Here is a 20,065-nt window from a genome sequence, read left to right on the forward strand (position 1 = left end):
ACAATATGTGCAGGTGCCTAAGAAAGGCAATGAGAAAGTTACCATTTTCATGTTAACTTCACAACACATCTATCTCTTTAAAGCTATTAATTTTCACTAGTCAATATGAGCATAGTTAAAATTGTTGGCAAAATAAAAATATCAAGTCCAGATCTAAATACCATACGTAATTTAATATAATCACAAGTAGGAACATCGTACCAAAGCCAAGAGTAAGAAAAACAAAGAGATAATGGTAGAGCAAAGATATAACACAAAAACCTTTATTGCCATTTTTTTCTGATATACAGAGTATAACCGGCTTGTGTGACCATGGTCCATGGGTTGAATGGCCCATTTTACGAACACAATTCACTCACACATCACAAGATAAAGATGTAAGATTTGCCTAGCGCTGTTTCTCAAAAAATGCATAGCATTGTTTATAAATACACATAAGATGGAAGCGTAAATCAACTCAAGAGTTCATTTTAAAAAAAAACACAAGAGTTAGGTGTGTTTCATCATGCCATGGAAGGGGAAAAGTCTTCTTTTGCTTGGTATAAGCCGCTTCATATTTGCAGCAGTTGATTGCCTTGAACTAAAACACATGACGTATCTGGTGTACAAATTTCCTTACAAGATCCTGCAGCAATATAATTGCAAAAATCAGTACATGCGTACCACAGCGAGCAAAGAACTAGTACTACTTCCAGTCAAGTATAGATGACGTTTCAGACAGGAAAACAGTGTCATCTATACTTGACTGGAGGAAGTAGTCTGCAGTGATGTCAAAAGTAAACATTTGAGGAGCATTCAGCAAAGAAGGTGGATAATAACTCATGAGGTGTCTTATCAGTGAAGTATTGTGTACATCCTACATTTTCTCAAATAGTTGGTGATGGTAGATTTATATAAGAAACGTAGCATCAATGGGCCTATCATCAGATGCACATTTTCACAAGAGGGCCTCTATTCTTTCCAAAGCCTACAGTGGGCAATTGTCACTTTCCTTTAAGCATGTTGCTATTAACTTTTCTTTGGATAAGGCATTGAAGCACTACCAGAGCATGCGAGGCAAAAAAGAAATCCCAAAACAAGTGACCCAGAAAACATGTTGCAGACTTGCAGCGATGGTTACCTTGTACATGCTACTGATAGTATCCACTGACTAGGGGAGGCGGAGCAACTGATTGACAGCCAAGTCTAATGAATCAACATTCTTCCGTAGAATCTTTCTTGTAAAAATTAAGACTTAACAAGTAACTCCAAAATGAACAACACTAAACTACAATAAAAACACACATTGGCACAATCTTATTAAGGTGGCCTTTACATATTCTACAACATAGAACAGAACGATGGATTGTCAGCAAGTAACAAAAGGATACAGTTGCATGGCTAGGCTTTCCAGCCCTCTCATTTCCTCATTCAACCTGCAACATGTGTTATGAGAAACTTCTAGCCAAAATCAAGAAAAATAATTTGACTAAGCATTGCAAATATATAAAAAGCAAATTATTCTGATAAAGAAATACATTTTTTTCATATACCATCTTGTTTCGCTGCAAGAATTACAGTAATAAAGGAAATGCACCAAAGCCAACCAGCTTTTAGCCAAATTTAAAATCAGCAGTTTTCAGTTACTCACAGAATTGCTATTCAAGTAAACAAAGAATCCCCACAATAAGCTACAAAACGCTAGAATATAAGCTGTCTATTACTGTACTATCACGCAGGCAGCAGGGTGAAAGATCAAGAACATTTTGCCCAGACTGATCACCTCACGCACGAATTGATGTATTTATTTCCCTTCGAAGACGCTTCGAGCGCTGCAAAAACATAGTAACAACATAATAGTCATAATCTGGTAAACCAACGAAATAATCGATGTTTAGATGGTTCAGTCCAATGAAATCATCTGTGATAAGATACAACCCCAAACGCAACAAACTATGGAAATCTTGCAATCACTACTGCTGCAGTAGAAAAGGCGTGATCTTTTAAGGCTATCATTTTCCCAGTATTAGATACTTAGGTGTCCCCATCCCCATCCTAACAAAAAATCTCCCCCAATTCATGCGAACACCTGAGAGAGCCTCGTAGATTCCTCAAAGCCTCACCGGATTCCTGGAGGCGGCCGGCGACGTCTCCCAAGCACTCCATATTCTCCGCCGACGTGGAGGTGACCTTTTGGTCTCGCGCGTTGCAGCAAGCAAGATCCATCCATCAGTGAACTGTGGTATTACTAGCAGAGCAGCGAGAAAAGCTCGAAATTTCGGACGTAAAAGAATACGTACGTTGGAGAGGGCGAAGCGTAGGGAGGAGAAGAGGGAGGCGTAGCTCTCGGCGATGGCGGCGGCGTCCCGCTCCACCGCCTCCATCGCCGCCGCAACCCCCCGCACGCCGGGAGGCGGAGGCGCCCCCGGAACATCGGCGGCGACGGCCGAGGAGGAGGTTTCCGCAAGAGAGGGATCCTCCGGAGGTGGCGGCGGCGGCGGATCACGGGACTCTCCGACGGCGGCGGCGGCTTCTTCCATCTGGTTCACCGGTTGGGTTCTCTGCGAACGGAAGGGGGAGAGATGGGTGAGAGTTTTGCGCCTCAGTGGGTGTCGACGTGAAATTTAGAGTGTTTGGTTGCTTGTACGAGATTATTTTGTATATGGAAGTTTAGTTAGAGAAGTTGATATATATTTGATATTTTGTTAGCTATATAAGATGATATATATTTATGTTTAGTTAGTTATATAAAATAAGATGACTTGATAAAAGCTTCTATTTAGTTGTCTAAATCTATGGAGTGATCACATCAAATTGGATTAAAAAAAGAATATCACATAAAATGATAAAAATATATATAAATAGAGTATTACAAAAGAACTTACTTTTTCACTATATAATATAGGGCTGAAAATAATTTTAAAAATTATTCCATCATATAAGAAGAATATTAGTGAAATTTTCTTGATTTTTGGAATTTATTTGAGGTCCTAATAATAGTTAGAAGTTATAAAAGTAGTCTTTTTTAAGAAATTTAGTTTAAATTCTACACATGATTTTTAGATGAATCTAATTAAAATGAGCTGCACATGGATTATGGAACACGTAAAAAAATTCTAAGATTTTTTAGTACCAAAAGACTACTGTTTTAAAAAGAGAAGATGAGAAGAGAAATTGAAACTACCGAGTACTGTTTTGAGCGGAACGACTCGGTCCTTGACGGGCATGGTGCAACCGATTTTAATGTACCAGCTCGTTAAGAATCTAAATCACCTCATACTGAACGAGTTTGTTTCATTCAAACATGCAAACACTGGATGTGCTGCTATCCCGGATGGCCTCGTCCAGGATGAAAGCCGTACAGGCATCCAAACATACCGTTAATTCTCTTTTCCTTCCTAAAAAATGGCATGTGGCAATGGTGGTTCATCCAACGGCTTGTGTGAATTTGATGGTCTGTCGTATGATTGGATGGATAGATTTGTCTCTCCCTTCCCCTTATCTATCCACACCTGCCCACTTCACATGGCGTCATGCTCCCACAAATCCCGCATCCACCTAAGAAGATCGTCTTTCCATCACTCGTCATGCACGCTTTCCATGTGAGGATCCCTCGCGCAATTCAATCTCATCCAATCCAATTTTGCCCTCGCTATCATGTTTCCTTCTCCGATCTTCTCATGCAATCCTACATCACTCCCCTCCATTTGCCCTCTCTACAATCGTGCCCACCGTGCATCATCTTATGCCTCATTTGATTGCCCCCTCCTGTAGCCGAAGCCTATCCCATCTTCACGTCGCCAATGAAGCCGATGCGTTGAGGTCAATTTAGCCGCTAGCAATCATTGACGCCACAAATCCTCTAAGCATGCCACTCGTTGAAAAGGACCTCCTCCTCTCCGCCACTAAGGAGTGATGCGCCGCCTCTGCACGCCCATGGCTCTCACGGGGCTCGAGGCCCTCTTGAAATATCTGACAAGTGGCTGGACCTGCACTTGATTTCATTCCCCCTAGGGGGGTTGTCTCGTATGTTGAGTTTTGTTAGTTGTGATTTTGACTCCAACTAACCACCGATTCCTAAGGGAGGTGGTGACACACGCGCCCTGATCAGGGGCGAACACCAGAGATTGGTTTTGGTCCCAAATCGCTAGCGCCACAATAAAAGGGGAACCAACTGCCCATAATGTGAATTAATCGCTCTTGTGGTCACCCTCACCCCAACACCCCACAAACCCTAAGAAACCAATCTAAAAGGCGGTTGTAGCGACTTGAAGGCCGACACTGACGTCGGTGAATTGCCGATGACTACTACGATGATCATCTGCATGCATGGACTACATCTACGACTTGTCTTCCCCAAAGTACCGATCCCCCTCGTAGCTCTACTTCGACCCGTGAAGACATTGGCGATGACATCTCCTAATCAAGGTCAGACCCACCTAATTCCGCATCACGTCAATATGTTTATGTGATTAGGTTAGATTTAATGCTATTATTTGGCATTAGAGCCAATCTAACCTAGCCCTTGAACCCTCAAACCCTAACTAACCTTGATTATATCTCTGCTAAGCCAAATCAATTTGTCGGTGATCATGTTTATTCCTAATTGCTTTAAGTCATGATAATTAAGGCTTAATACTTGTCGGTTTTTGGATAAATCAATCTAATTTATCCCTATTAATGCTAATCAAGCTATTTAAGTCATCTATTATCATTGGTTAATCATGATTAAGGGTTAACCACATCTTATTGTTGTCGGTATCCTAATCAAACGCTCAATCAACACTCAGTTAGCATGAAGAAGGAGGTGATTGGGTGAATTAGATAAATTGGCAAACCAATGGTGGAATTCACAAAAATCTAAAACCCTATATTTGTGTGCCGCCATGCACTCGTGTCCCTCCACACCGCCTTAGATTCGTGCATGCGTGAGCACGCTGTTGCTCTGGCGATCGAGCTGGCGCCCTTTCTCACACCCCTGGACGTCATCGCGTCGTGCCATCGTTTTTGCTGATTCATGCACAGCATCGTCACCGCTCTTTTATGTACACGTTGCCCTATCTCTCTCTCATTTAGCTGGTGTCGTTGCCCTCTCTCTCTCTCTCTCTCTCTCTCTCCCTCGCATCTTTTTTGGGAGAACGAGATGGAAATGATTCTAGGGTTAGTGTGTCACGAGGTTTTATTCAGGTCAAGCAAGTCATCGATCACCATCAGATGGACAATGCCCTTTGTGCGTACCTACGAGCTAAGGGAGGAAGTTGGGCCACCTTCGGGCATTTTGGGTCACATGTTTCCTCTCGGGCCAGCGTTTTGAACCGGGCTGCACACATGATGTTAGGTCGTGCTGATGTTTTGGGTGATCCTCTTTAGAATAAGGTTTTTTTATTTATTATGTCTCTATTTTTTATTATTAATAATAATACTTTATGAATTTATTCCATGTTATGAATTGTGATTATGCATTGTATAATTACAACATTTTGGTTGTGTGACGAAATAAATACTGAGGATTTCTTGTCTAATTTAAGTGGAACCAACGCGAAACTTTCATTAGAGATTTAATTGGAAATTATTTATGTAAATTATTTTATAGCCATAATTATTTTATGACCAAAATTGATTATGATTATGCGTCATTAGATTAATCTCTTACTTACTTAAATTATTTTGTTTATTTTTTTGTTTCTACCTATGTGATGTGAAAATTTGAACTGTCATTACCATGCTATTAATCAAACCAACATGGATTAATTTCATGCCAAACTTTATTTAGTTGATGTAATTATATATAATTATTGTTAATATTCTATTATTTAAATTACAACAATGAATCCCTCCACCATCACTAGTTATTTTAATGGAATTGAACAACTAACCGGGACTAATTTCGCTTCCTAGAAGGAGCAGATTCTGGTTGTCCTCTGAGTAATGGATCTCGATTATGCTTTACGAGAGATAGCTCATGTTGCATCCACTATTGATGTCCCAGACCTCGCTGAGAAAAAGAAGGTCTATGAGGCAGCTAAGGAAAAGTGGGAGCGGTCTAACCGCATGTTCCTAATGATCATGAAGAGCACCATGACTGTATGGATCAGGAGAGCAATCCCTGATTCTAAGAGTGCTAACACTTACTTGGATTTAGTGGAGGAGCGGTTTAAGGGCTCCTCGAAGGTTTACGCTAGGACACTAATTATGAAAATGCTAATGACCAAGTATGATGGGACTAACGGTATTAGAGAACATGTGATGATTATGAATGACATGGCTGCTAAGTTTAAGGGCATGGAGATGGTGATCTCTGAGGGCTTTTTAGTCCATTTCATTATGACTTCATTCCCTTCTTAGTTTGGACTGTTCAAGATTAATTACAACACTCAGAAGGAGAAGTGGATGATGAGCGAGCTCATTGCCATGTATGTCCAAGATGAGGAGAGGTTGAAGGTTGAGAAGGACTATGCACATCAAGTTAGTGCAAGTTCGGGAAAGAGGAAGTTCCAAGGGGAGTTCAAGTCAAAGAAGAAGTTGCACTTCACCTCTAAGAGGATATCAAGCAAGCAAAAGTCTAAAGAACTAAAGTCTCTTGCTGCACCAGCTTCACCCTTTGGACCTAATAAAATAATATGCAGATTCTGTAAGGTAAGGGGCATGTTCAGAAGGAATGTGCATGTTTCAAGGAGTGGCTTGCCAAGAGGGGTAATGATGTTATTTCCTTTGTTGATGAAACTATTTTTTCTAGTTTTTCCCCTAATTCCCGGTGGATTGATTCGTGTGCAACTGTACATGTGTGTAACTCATTATAGGGATTTCATTCCGTGATGACACTAAGAAAGGGGTAGTGAAGTTTTAGAGTAGCTGATGGAAAGGAGGCTGAAGTCAAAGTAGTAAGAGATCTTCCATTAGTGTTGTATGACGGTTTTACTCTCCAATTGAATAATAAACTCTATGTTCCCACATTAAGTAGGAACCTTATTTCTTTTTCATTTCAAGACGATTATGATTTGGAATGTGTTTTTAGGAACAATCAGTGTGTAATAAAGCTTGGCAATGAGAATGTTGGTTATAGTTTTCACCAAGATAAGCTTTATAGACTTACATAATTAATCCCTTTAAATCCCTGAATGTGCGTAGGAAAATTAATGAATGTAATGAGATCTCGTCGAAACTATGGTACTATCGCTTAGATCATATTTTGAAGGGGAGAATGGAACGTCTCATTAAAGAAGAGATACTTCACCCTCTTGATTTCTCCGACTCAGGCCCCTGTATTGATTGCATTAAGGGGTAATATGTTAAAAAGATTGAAAAGGTAGTCACCCATAGCACAGGATTAGTAGAATTGATCCACACTAACATATGTGGACCTTGTCCTCTTCTGAATGTGGATGGATACGACTCCTTCATTACGTTCACTGTTGATTACTCCCGTTACGGATATATCTTTCCTGTTCATGATCGATCTGGATCATTCAATAAGTTTAAGATATTTAAGGCTGAAGTAGAAAATCAGCATAATTTAAATATTAAGGTAGTAAGGTCAGACCGAGGAGGAGAGTACTATGGCAGACATACTCCATATGGGCAAATTCCTGGTCATTTTGTGTTGTGCCTTCAGAAAAATGGGATAATTGCACAATACACAATGCCTGGCGAATCTCAACAGAATAAAGTGGTTGAAAGGTGAAACCGTACTCTCATGGATATGGTACAGAGTATGATTAATAACTCCAGTTTGCCAGATAATTTATGGATGGAGACATTAAAGATAGCTGCTCAAATCGGGTCCTCAATAAATCAGTGTCTTAGACATCTTATGAATTATGGACTGAGACAAAACCAAGCTTAACATATTTACGAGTGTGGGGTTGTCCAGCTGAAGCCAAAGTCTTTAACCCGCGCGTTGGGAAATTGGACCCTAAGATAGTTAGCTACCATTTCATTGGGTACCCAAAATGATAAAATGGGTATCGCTTCTATTGTCCAAATCATACCACTAAGTTTGTAGAAACGAGACATGCTAAGTTCTTAGAGAACGCTGAAATAAATGGGAGCTCTGAGGGAAGAAAGATTTCACTCAAGGAGAACCGGATTTATGTTCCTATCCCGATTATCCAAGAGGCTAATGTCCCTGCACTTCCTATTGCTGCACCTCTAGATGTTTAGCCTCAAGAAGAGAATTCTGGAATTAGTAGCGCATCACCTAACAATGAACATCATATAGATAAGACTCATGTGGTCGCTAGTGAACCAAGATCACATCGAGAAATAATATCTGCTCTTTCGAATGACTATGTCATCTACATTAATGAATATGTGAATGACATAGAAAAGGTGGATGATCATGCCTCATTTAAGGAGGCTATGATGAGCAAGCATTAATCCAAGTGGCATGAGTCCATGAAGGATGAGAGAGTCAATGAGTTTTAATAAGGTCTGGGACCTAGTAGAAATTCTTGACGGAGTCAAACCAGTGAGCTACAAGTGGGTCTACAAAACTAAGCATGACCCTAAGGGAAATGTTGAAAGGTTCAAGGTAATACTCATCGCTAAAGGCTTTACTCAGCAAGAGAGGATCGATTATAATGACACATTTTCTCCTGTCTCAAAGAAGGACTCATTTAGGATTGTTTTGGCACTTGTAGCTCTTTGTGATTTAGAGCTACACCAAATGGATGTTAAAACTGCATTCCTTAATGGTGACTTGCATGAGAATATTTACATGGCTCAATCAAAAGGTTTTGTCATAGAACGCAAGGAACACATGGGGTGTAGACTTAGGAAATCAATTTATGGACTAAAGCATGTATCCAGGCAATGGTACCTTAAGTTCGATGAAGCCATAAGAAAATTCGGCTTCAAAGAAAATGAAGTGGACAACTTCATATCATCAAGGTTAAAGGGGGCAAATTTGTTATTATGGTACTTCATGTGGATGATATTTTACAGGCTAGGAACGATAAGGACATGCTGCATGAGACTAAGCAATTTCTATCATCCAACATCGATATGAAGGATCTTGGTGAAGCCTCTTATGTTTTAGGCATTGAGATTCACCGGGACAGGTCCAAAGGAGTATTAGGTCTATCCAAGAGGGCTTACGTTGACAGAGTGCTCAAAATGTATAACATGCATAATTGTTCTGTATCACCTACTCATGTTGTTAAAGGGGATAAGTTTGGTTCATTCCAATCCTCGAGGAATCAATTAGAAGCTATCGGATGAAGACAATTCCTTATGCTTCGGTAATCAGGAGCATTATGTACGCTCATGTCTACACTCGTTGTGACTTAGCTTATATAACGGGATATTGTGCAGATATCAGTTTAATCCAGGATTAGAGTACTGGAAAGCTATAAAAAAAAACCTTGTGTTATTTGCAAGGCACTGAGCATTTCATGCTCACATATAAGAGGTATGGTAATCTTGAGGTTAAGGGTTATTCGGACGCTGACTTTGCACGGTGCATGGACACAAAGAAGTCGACTTCAGGATATATTTTCACCCACACGAAAGGAGCCATTTCATAGAAAAGCTCCAAACAATCCCTTATTGCATCCGCTATGATGCAATGTGAGTTTATGGCATGCTATGAGGCCACCGGGAAGGTTGTGTGGCTTAAAAATTTTATCCTGGGGCTAAGAGTGGTTGATAGCATAACAAAACCGCTCGAGATATAATGCGATAATAAAGATCCAATATTCTTTTCAAGAAATAACAAGTCAAGTGGTGCTGCCAAACACATTGATATAAATTATCATGTTGTGAAAGGTAGAATTCATGATCAAACTATTGAGGTCGAGCATATAGGTACAAAGTCCCTTGCCGACCCACTAATTAAATTCTTACCACCCAATATATTTAAAGAACATGTTGCCGGTATGTGTTTAACTAATAGCCTAGGATTCTGCCATAATTACTTTAAAGATCTTAGTTTCATGATCCTGGATATAAAGGACCATTAGAAAGAAATCAACTCCCAAAGCATAAGTTTTATCCATAACAAAATGAAATTGTGTAGTATAGATTATGAGGTCTGGTGGTGTTTTGATAGCTATTGCGATCGTATTATCTTGGTGCGCTATTTTGTTGAGTATGGACTAATGATGATGAGCCATTCGATCAAGTGGGAGAATGTCAGTTGTGATCTTGACTCCAACTGACCACCGATTCCTAAGGGGGGTGGTGACCCCCACACACGCGCCCTAATCGGGGGGCGAAAAGCAGAGATTGGTTTTGGTCCCAACTCACTAGCGCCACAATAAAAGGGGAACCGGCTGCCTATGATGTAAATTAATCACTCGTGTGATCATCCTCACCCTGACACCTCATAAACCCTAAGAAACCAATCTAAGAGACGGCTACAATGACTTGAAGGCTAGCACCGACACCAGTGAATTGCCGACAACTGCTACGATGCTCATCTGCCTGCATCAACTACATTTATGACTTGTCTTCCCTGATGTATCGATCCCCATTGTGGCTCCACTTCGACATGTGAAGACATTGGAAATGGCATCTCTTAATCAAGGTTGGACCCGCCTAATTCCATATCACGTCAATGTGTTCATGTGATTAGGTTAGACTTTAACGCTATTAAGTTTATGGCTTACTAGGTTTGGGAAATCATTGAAAACTCTTGTCAGAGTTGGAATGGCAGCTCTCATTTGGGTTCTACGGCATATAAGAAATGATGTTTGGTTTGAACAGAAACACCTGGGACAACCTAACCATCTAACCAAGTGCTTTTGTTTCAGCACTTGCCATTCTCCTTTTCAGAAAAATATGAACAAATGGAGTTGCTAGTTCAAGCTTTAAGAACAATGGCGACTATCGCAGATGAAGTCTTCAGCAGACACCAAGGATGGATTGATGCACCAAGACTGGAAGGGCCATCTTTAGGGTTTCTTTTTCCCCGTTCTCTAGTGATGTTGGCTCCTAATGATGAATAATGGATAGTTACCATATTCAGACACCCCAAGGTTTCCCGCAATTCCCGAGGCATATATCTATCTACAGGAAGAAGATCCCTAGATGAAAGAAAACTATTCGTAGGTACCCAAGATATCTCGTAAGCATGAAGTTTTATCTCTACAAATAGGAAGGAGGACTCTAGAGGACATACGACACCCCCATATATATATGGGGCTAGGGGCCCCATGGAGGAGGACAAGCCCAAACAAGTTAAACACAAGCCAATAGAAGTCGAGCAAAGAAGTCACCGACTAGGTTTAGATCTGTCTAGGCTAGCTACATACCAACTTGTAACAAGCTCAAATCAATACAAAACAAACATGACATAGGGTTATTATCCTCAGGGAGGCCCAAACCTATATAAAAAAAACCTCATGTGTTGTCCTGCAATTTGTCTACTCAAAGAATCCCCCAATTCTTCAACAAGTTTGTTAGATTGGTTTACAAATCATCGATACTAGCGCCATCTATAGATATCATGATAAAAGGTGTTGAAGAATTTACACAAAACATGCCATCGACATCGCCCAAAGCTTTGCTGAAAACTGGTTTTTTGGATGAGGGGTTCTATAACAACTTTACCTATCTTCCTGACGAACCAGTGATCAATCGGGTGGGTTTCGACGATGAACTTTCTGGCGATGATTCAAGCGATGAGGTAAGTCAATTTATGGATCAATGCACTAAGGATTACGACATCAAGTTTGAACCACTCGACTGCCAAGACAATTGTGAATATCTGATTCATAAGTCGGGATCTATCCTCGCATCTTCTAACAACATAGATTGTCAAGATACCAATTCGGAGCAATCTGATGAAATATCCATGATGGATCTAGACAACTTCTCCAGCGGAGATTACCTCTAAGAAGTTTTCGCTATCAAAGATAGGGGTGACGATCTGGGTAATCATGATGATGATCCTACAAACAGATAGGGTCCTTCAGATCCTGGTGTGGGCAATGGTCAACTCTAGACGATCATACCACCCCTGGTCCTTAACATGGAGCCCCAATCCTACAATCTCTCAACTATCAACAGGGGGCTGACCACTTTAAATCTGCAACTGCTAAGAGGATCCTTCTTGTACAAGGGACCCTCATGTGCCCTCCAACCATAGATCTAACTACCCCAGCCAGTAAGGAATGGATGAACTCAGGAATTGACTTGAAGAAGGAGGTCATCATCTAGGCTGGGAAATCTCATCTAGCCCTAGCCAGGAATAGTGCTAATCAGGGTAGACCAGACATTCCCCCATTGCGAGATGCATCTGATTCAAAGAGGCATAACCCCCGGAACAAAGCTTCCTAGGATGACAATCAGGACAACAACCTCCGCTGAACCTTGCTAATCAAAGGTCATCCGATCAATTACCTGTGTGGGGTCATCAATGACCGGCAAAGGCGCCCGAGGGTTTTTGAATAGGCTTCATCTAACCATCATCAATCTAATCGGGGAATGTCCCGACATCAATCAAATTGGGACCGATCTCTGATCTCCGTGGGAAAGACTCTCGTGGCCACAGGAACCAAGCAAGGTGCTATCAATGGATGCCTGGCATTCTCTCCAGATCTGTGGAATATAAGTTGGCCGACAAGGTTCCATCCTAGGATGATCGAGAAATACAATGAAAGTACAAATCCTGTTGAGTTTCTCCAAATCTATACCACGGCCATCCAAGTGGCTGGTGGGGACAAAAAGGTAATGAATAATTACCTCCCTACCACCCTTGAACGGGCAGCGAGGACATGGCTGACCAATTTACTACCAAGAACAATCTACTTATGGGTGTAGTTTTGCAATGTATTATGAGCCAACTTCTAGGGTACATACATTTGTCTCGGCATGAAAAATGACATCTATCGTTGCGAGCAGACGGGAAGCTAAACCTTGTGTGAGTTCGTAGCTACTTCAACAATATTAAGAACAATATACCTAAGGTTAGGGGCTACGATGTCATATAAGCATTCACCTGGGGGATCAGGAGCCGAAGATGCATTGAAGATATCACCATCCAAGAGCCTAAGATGATTATGGAGCTTATGAAGATCATCGATGAATCCTCTAAGGCTGAAGACATGCTTCTTTTCATCAAGGAGAAGACTCAGGATATCAAGCGCCCTCAACCCAGGCTTGAGGCCAACAAGGCGAAGGCAAAACGCAAGAAGAACACCAAGGGAGGTAAGGGCAAGAAAAATAATTCTGAGGAAGTTCCGAAGATCTGCCTGACACCTGTCCCGATAATCATCTCAGTTCCTCCTGGGGCAAGAGCTCTACACTAGGCTCTTGCGAACACGATAGTAAGCCTTGATGCGACCTCCACCAGATCGACAACCACAAACTCCATGAGTGTCACCTCTAGAAGAATATGGTCAAAGCGGAGGTCGAGAAAATAGCTAAAGGAAATAAGATCCAGGTCACGGCCAAGAATAGGGATTCTAGCTCCAATGGCAGTGAGGACGGCACATATTAGATGTCTTTTCAGCCGGATGAGAGGACGATCGACCACATGTTTGGTGGCTCTGCATCCTATGAGTCCAAAAGGCAGTACATGATAGTGGCCTGAGAAATCTTAGCTGCCATCCCCAAGGGTTGTCAGGCCATTAAATGGTCAAACACTGAAATCTCCTTCTGCCAAGAAGACTACCCTAATTACTTCATACGGCGAGGTCGCTTCTCGATAGTGGTTGAACCTATGATAAATAACTGCAGGGTTACACGGGTTCTTATCGATGGAGGGAGTTCCCTGAATATCCTCTTCACAAATGCACTCGAAGGGATGCGGATCTCTCGGTCTGCTATGAAGCAGGTTACCCAAGCCTTCAACAGTATAGTACTCAGATCTTCGGCTGTGCTCATTGGCTAGATATCGCTACCCGTTACCTTCGAGAAACATGACAACTTCCAGACAGAAAAAATTCTGTTCGATGTGGTCAACTTCAAGGCGGCATACAATGTCATCTTGGGAAGACTTACTCTCACCAAATTCATGGCAGCAACGTATTATGCTTACAGTGCGTGAAGATCCCAGGACCTGAGGGAGTCCTTACCATTTGGGGCTGCACGAAAGTAGTCCTACGCTGTGACAAACGAAGTCTGGACATGGCAACACAGCATCAACCCGACAAGGAGACGAAAAAATCGATGCCTAAGGCTGTCGTGAAGTCACACGACAGAGTTAAAATAGTTCCTTTAGACCCAGCGGAGCCATCCAAGACCGTTCGAATCAACTCCAACCTGGATCCCAAATAGGAACTCGTGCTCATCATCTTTCTCCAGGCAAACACTGACATATTCACATGCTAACCATTAGACATGCCCGGGATCCCCAGAGAGGTGATTGAGCACAAACTAGCTTTCAGACCCAACGCAAAGCTGATCAAGCAAAAATTCTGACAGTTCGCACCCGATCGGAAATAAGCTATTAAAGAGGAAATTGAAAGACTCACCAAGACATGTTTTATTTGGGAGGTGGTTCACCTTGAGTGGCTCGCAAACCCCATCATGATCAGAAAGTCAAAAAACAAATGGCGAATGTGTGTCGACTTCACTGATCTCAACAAGGCCCGCCCTAATGACACTTTTTCTCTACAAAGAATAGATCAGATAGTTGACTCCACCTCTAGCTGTGACTATCTAAGCCTTCTCGATGCCTACTACAGTTGTCACCAGATTAGCATGCATCCGATGGATGAGGAGAAGACCTCCTTTATTACTCATTTTGGAGTTTATTGCTATGTTAAAATGCCTTTTGGATTGAAGAATGCCGGTGCCACATACCAACGAGGAATGTAGATAACACTCCCTGTTCAGATTAGTCAGAATGTCTAGGCCTACATCGATGATCTCACAATAAAAACCAAAAAGAAGGAAGATCTCTTCTCCGACCTACAAGAAATGTTCAACAACTTGTGCAAGAATGGAATCTTGCTAAACCCAGAGAAGTGCGCGTTTAGAGTTAACATGGGGAAACTGCTTGGTTACCTGGTGTCCTATTGGGGAATAGAAGTCAATCCCGAGAAGATCAAAGCTATTGAAGAGATGCAACCTCCCAAGTCAGTGTGAGAAGTTCAGAGACTAACCAGATGCATGACAACCCTCAGCCGGTTTATTTCCTAGCTTGGAGATCGAGAACTTCCCTTCTTCAAGTTACTAAGACAATATGACAAGTTTGAATTTTCAAAAGAAGCAGATGAGGCATTCAAAAATTTGAAGATGTTTCTTTTCTTCCTCCCGTGCTAATCACTCCCAACCCTAATGAACATTTGCTCTTATACATCACGGCCGGACCACGTGCTATAAGTGGGGTATTGGTGGTGGAAAGAGAAGCACAAGACAAATGAGAGAGAAGCCAAGGACCAATGTACTACATTAGTGAAGTGCTCCACGGTCCTAAAGAACGCTATCCGTAGGTGCAAAAGTTACTATATGCTGTACTGATGGATTCCTGTAAGTTACGATATTACTTCCAGGCTCACAAGATTATCATACCATCAATATTTCCACTAGACGAGATCTTGCACAACAGAGATGCAATTGGCCGAATCGCCAAGTGGTCCATTGAATTTGGAGAATTCAACGTCTGTTTTGTGCCTAAAAAAACAATCAAGTCGCAAGCACTTGTCAACTTCGTGGTCGAATGGACAAAACCAGATCAACCCTAGGATGATCATGGTAACTTATTAGATGTATGTACTTTATTATTCGATAGATCACTCATGCTTCAAGGCGCGGGGACTGGGATCATACTGATCTCTTCAACAAGAAAAAGCCTACAATATGATTTGTAGATCTATTTTCCGCCCACGAATGACATAGCCAAATAGGAGGGTATGCTCACCGGACTCTGAGTAGCTTATGCTCTTGGAATTCACTGCCTACTTGTGAAAGGGGATTCACAGTTGGTGGTGAAGCAAGTTAGCAAGAAGTATCAAATCTCGAATAAGACCATGGCAGACTACCTCACAGATAAGGAAATTAGGAAGCTAGAAAAGAAATTCGTCAGACTATAGGTCAAGTATATCCCAAGGAAGGATAACTGCCTCATCGATAGTTTTGCTCACATAGCATCCCTACGATCTCCAGGTCAACCCAAGATTTTCATAGAGAAACTCTCGAAGCCATTTGTAAAATCATCAGATGACACATCCGAAGGAGTGGTGGTCTACGAGACCTATAACCATCTCGGGGGCTCACTAGGGACTGACGCACCAAAAGGAGTCATAGGGGAACTCGTGGCTCAGCTCAAAAGTGAAGTTTCATGGATGGACCTAATCTGCAAGTACCTTCAAGATTGAGTTGTGCCTGAGGATGATGCACTAACCAAGCAAATTTTCTGTCGATGCAAGATGTATATCTTGGTGGACGACGTTCTCTATCGAAGAGGTACTCACGGAGTACTCATGAAATGCATCTCTCAGAAGCAGAGTAGGGAAATACTCGAAGAAAACCATGGAGGAGTGTGTGGAGCTCACGCTTCCTTCTGAACCCTGATCAGAAAGGCATTTAGACAAGATTTCTTTTGGCATATGGCTCTCCATGATGTGAACAAGTTAGTAAAAAGGTGTACGAGTTAACAATTTCATAGTAGATGAGTACATCAACCCATTCAAGCCCTACAAATGATCCCCTTATCATGGCCATTCGTGACTTGGGGACTGCATATTTTGGGCCCTTCCCGGTAGCGCTTGGGGGCTTCAAGTTCCTATCTGTCCCGATTGATACCTTCACCAATTGGATTGAAGCTGAATCAATTGATAAGATCACTTCGGTGGTCGCTGAGAAGTTCATCATGAAAAGTGTCATGACAATATTCGACACCCCGAGTAGGATCATCACTGACAACAACACTTAGTTCTTCAGCGTGGCGTTCATTGTACTACGAGGAACTAGGCACTACAGTCTGCTTTACATCTGTGGCACATCCACAAAGCAATGGACAAGTCAAGCAAGCAAACAGCCTAGTACTTCAAGGAATCAAAACTCGCATTTCAACCGCTTATCCACCTATGTTAAAGCATGGGCTTCTAAGTTGCCTAATGTAATATGGACACTACGAACAACGTCCAACAGGGCGACGGGTGAAACATCGTTCTTCTTAGTCTATGGGGCTGATGCAATGCTGCCTTGTGAACTAAAAATCGAATCTCATCGAGTCAAACTATACGCTAACAATGATGAAATCCCGAGAAGATAGGATGGCCTCAATGCTCTTGAAGAAAAAAGAACAAAAGGGTTGATAAAATCAGTGCGGTACCAACATGCTCTCCGGTGCTACCATGATAAGAATATCTGCAGAAGATCTTTCAAACCTAGGGATCTGGTGCTACAACTCGTACAAAGCCAAAAAAAACGGCAACAAGCTATCTCTGAAGTGGGAAGGTCCCTATAGGGTGGTCGAATCCAACTAACCATGGTCGTATAAGTTAGCTATGGAGGATGCCATGGCCGCACTTAGAATTCTAAGACTGCCAATCCGGGAATCCTTCCCTAATAAACAGTGGGGGCTTCACGTACACTAGGACTACAATACTTGTTGTGTGCACCATATTTCTGATGAGAAGGGAGAAAATGTATTTAGGAACCGTCGAAAACTTTATTGTGTCCCCGAAGTGCCAGAGAACTAAAATCTTTTCTACTTGGAGCCTAACCTACGGTGATCATGATGAACATTCCGATAAGAAACCTCGATAGCTCCCTAACCTACTTGTAAGAAACAAAGCCGAACACTTGTTTGATTTCCTTGTATTCACGAGAAGATTCACAGTCATACACAGGCATTGCAGTAGAAATAGGAGCCTTTCATTTAACAAGATTTTGAGCTCTTTTACTGATAAGCTAAGGGAAAGAGGATTACAAGTCCTAAAAGATCTAATCAATGAAGAGGAAGGAGAGTCTTCAACCAGCGAAGCTTCACTGACTCGGCAAGAGGAAGGAGATAATTCCCTAGCTCTCCCTAGCCATCGACGCCAACGGAGAAAGCGAGGTCATCGATGCCCCGACACCATGCCGAACTCGCTGGTGTTGCCGCCTGATCATCAACATCTTCGACAACGATAGGGTTTGGTAGAGGCATTGGCTCCCTGCCCTCATTGTTGCTATCACGACTCCGGCTACTCCCTTCGGCCATCCTCATTGAAATAACACAAGGACAGAGAGGATGGAGTAGCCGACGTCTTATCGTCTTTAACGAAGATGCTATCGGACGCCTCCCTTTTCTTTGCCTCAGTCGCCGCTTCTTCCTCCTCTATTTCCACCTTCAAAAGGTCCCACAACACGTCATCTTGGACTAGATACACCAGGAGCTTTCCATCTTTAACTAGGATGTCGCGTGTTGCCGCGCTCTCTCTCTCTCTCTCTCTCTCTCTCTCTCTCTCCTCCTCATCGGAGGAGACATCAATAACCTCCACCAACGAACTAGATTCGGTTGGAGGCAATGGTGGGGTAAGGGGTGAGTACTCGGGGGAGGATGGGGAATAGTCCGGAGATGAAGGGGTGTATTCAGGTGAAGGAGGAGGTTCCATGACCGAGTTCAGATTTGATGCAGCCAAGCTCCGACACTCGGGGGTATATATAGGCTAACGGGTCAAGAGATCATCACTTCATCTCCCAAACGTTAATTCTGGGCGCATCCACATTATGAGCTACGGAAGCCCAAGCGACGCGTGGTCATCGAGGCTACGTCTTTTCAGTTGCAAGCTAGCGATGAGTCTTATCTCCCTTGTACCTTTGCAAGAACGAGATGATATTTATGGGCCGAGTAGAAAATCTACCTGGATAGAACACCTTCTCGAGAACTCGGTTGAGAACTTGGAGGCATTTAGAATCCTGAGTAGGCGATATCAGAGCCCGAATAACCCAGTTAGATGCTTTGCCCTAATCGGGGAACCGAGTTCTACTCGATGATATGGTTGGACAAAAAGTTTATCTTTGTTGGTTATATACTTGACCTGTTAAAGCCTCATTTGACGTACCGATGGGGGCTTGATAATGAATAATAGATAGTTATTATATCCGGATACCATAGGTTTCCCGCAATTCTTAGGGCATATCTCTAACTTCAGGAAAGAGATCTCTAGATTAAAGAAAACTACATGTAGGTACCTAAGGCATCTCGTAACTAAAAAGGTTTATCTCTAAAAATATAAATGATTACTACAGAGGACATACGACACCCTATAAAGGACGATAAGCCCGAACACAAGCCAATATAAAACTTAGATCAATACAAAATAAATAGGGCATACGGTTATTATCTCAAAAAGGTCTGGACCTGTATAAAACCTCGTGTGTTCTCCCACAATTTATCTACTCAATGTATTCCTAATTAAGTTTGTTAGTTTGGCGATTCATAAATCATCGATAACTTCTTTTCTGCTAATTCAGTAATATATCTACACTGTTATGCTGTGCTGCTTATGATCTTTTGATCGGCCCGGAATACTTTCCATTTATCGGAAATAAAAAGTTTATCCACCGGGCTTGTGGAAGACGATCTCTGAATGCGGAGCCATGTAATGCTGCTGTACGATACAGCTGGTATTGCATTTCACCGAGTAGGTGAGAGTTGATCTACTAGACAGCTAGGTATGCTCTGATTGACTCTGCTATATCTGTACGTTGAAATGGTCTAGAGTCCTAGGATGTCTCGGTCTATTACTACATTGGGATTAGGGTTAATCAAAATCAGGTGTGGTCCGTGGTTTGTGTAATATATTTTAACCGCAGCAGCGACTGATAACTGAAGGATATAATGCATCTTTGCTACAATAACAATGTATGGTTTTATGATACTGCTTGTTGCTAACTCCTCTTTCATCATGATTTCTACTGGTGTGTTCGGATGATTTTGTTAATTTCATACTTTTTGTCTTTGAGTTATCCTTTATCATACGTCAATTTGACATGTTATAAACCGAGGAATTGCTGGATCGAGATCCTGCAAAACCAAAATAATAAGCCTGCCAAGATTAGTTCGAGGTTGCTGTATATTTTCTTAACGGTTCGAGGTTTGCTGACTTAATAGCTTTTTATTTCTGTTCTCTTGAGTTTGTACTACTTTTTACTCCTTGTGAAATAAAACGGCAGATCTTCTGCCACCTCTTAAAAAAAAAGCCTG

The 20,065-nt window shown here is 41.9% G+C and overlaps 1 protein-coding gene across 2 annotated transcripts; it reads right to left on the reverse strand.

The window, feature by feature from the left end:
* Positions 1-249: 249 nt before the first annotated feature.
* Positions 250-2,612, reverse strand: LOC133893540 (uncharacterized). 2 transcript variants are annotated; one of them, XR_009904529.1, is made up of 6 exons: positions 2,280-2,612; positions 2,103-2,169; positions 1,763-1,811; positions 1,371-1,415; positions 1,121-1,213; positions 250-625 (listed from the first exon to the last, which is right to left on the reverse strand). XR_009904529.1 is itself a non-coding variant. In XM_062334580.1 (6 exons), the coding sequence occupies exons 1-5, from the start codon at positions 2,517-2,519 to the stop codon at positions 1,151-1,153; spliced, it is 468 nt and encodes a 155-aa protein (XP_062190564.1). In that variant the 5' UTR covers positions 2,520-2,610; the 3' UTR covers positions 250-625; positions 1,121-1,150. The 2 variants fall into 2 exon arrangements, 1 of the variants encoding a protein (XP_062190564.1); XM_062334580.1 differs by having other exon boundaries at positions 1,121-1,217; positions 2,280-2,610.
* Between the last annotated feature and the right edge of the window lie 17,453 nt (positions 2,613-20,065).

Source organism: Phragmites australis, chromosome 15 (genome assembly GCF_958298935.1).
Source record: "Phragmites australis chromosome 15, lpPhrAust1.1, whole genome shotgun sequence".
Classification (NCBI taxonomy): domain Eukaryota; kingdom Viridiplantae; phylum Streptophyta; class Magnoliopsida; order Poales; family Poaceae; genus Phragmites; species Phragmites australis.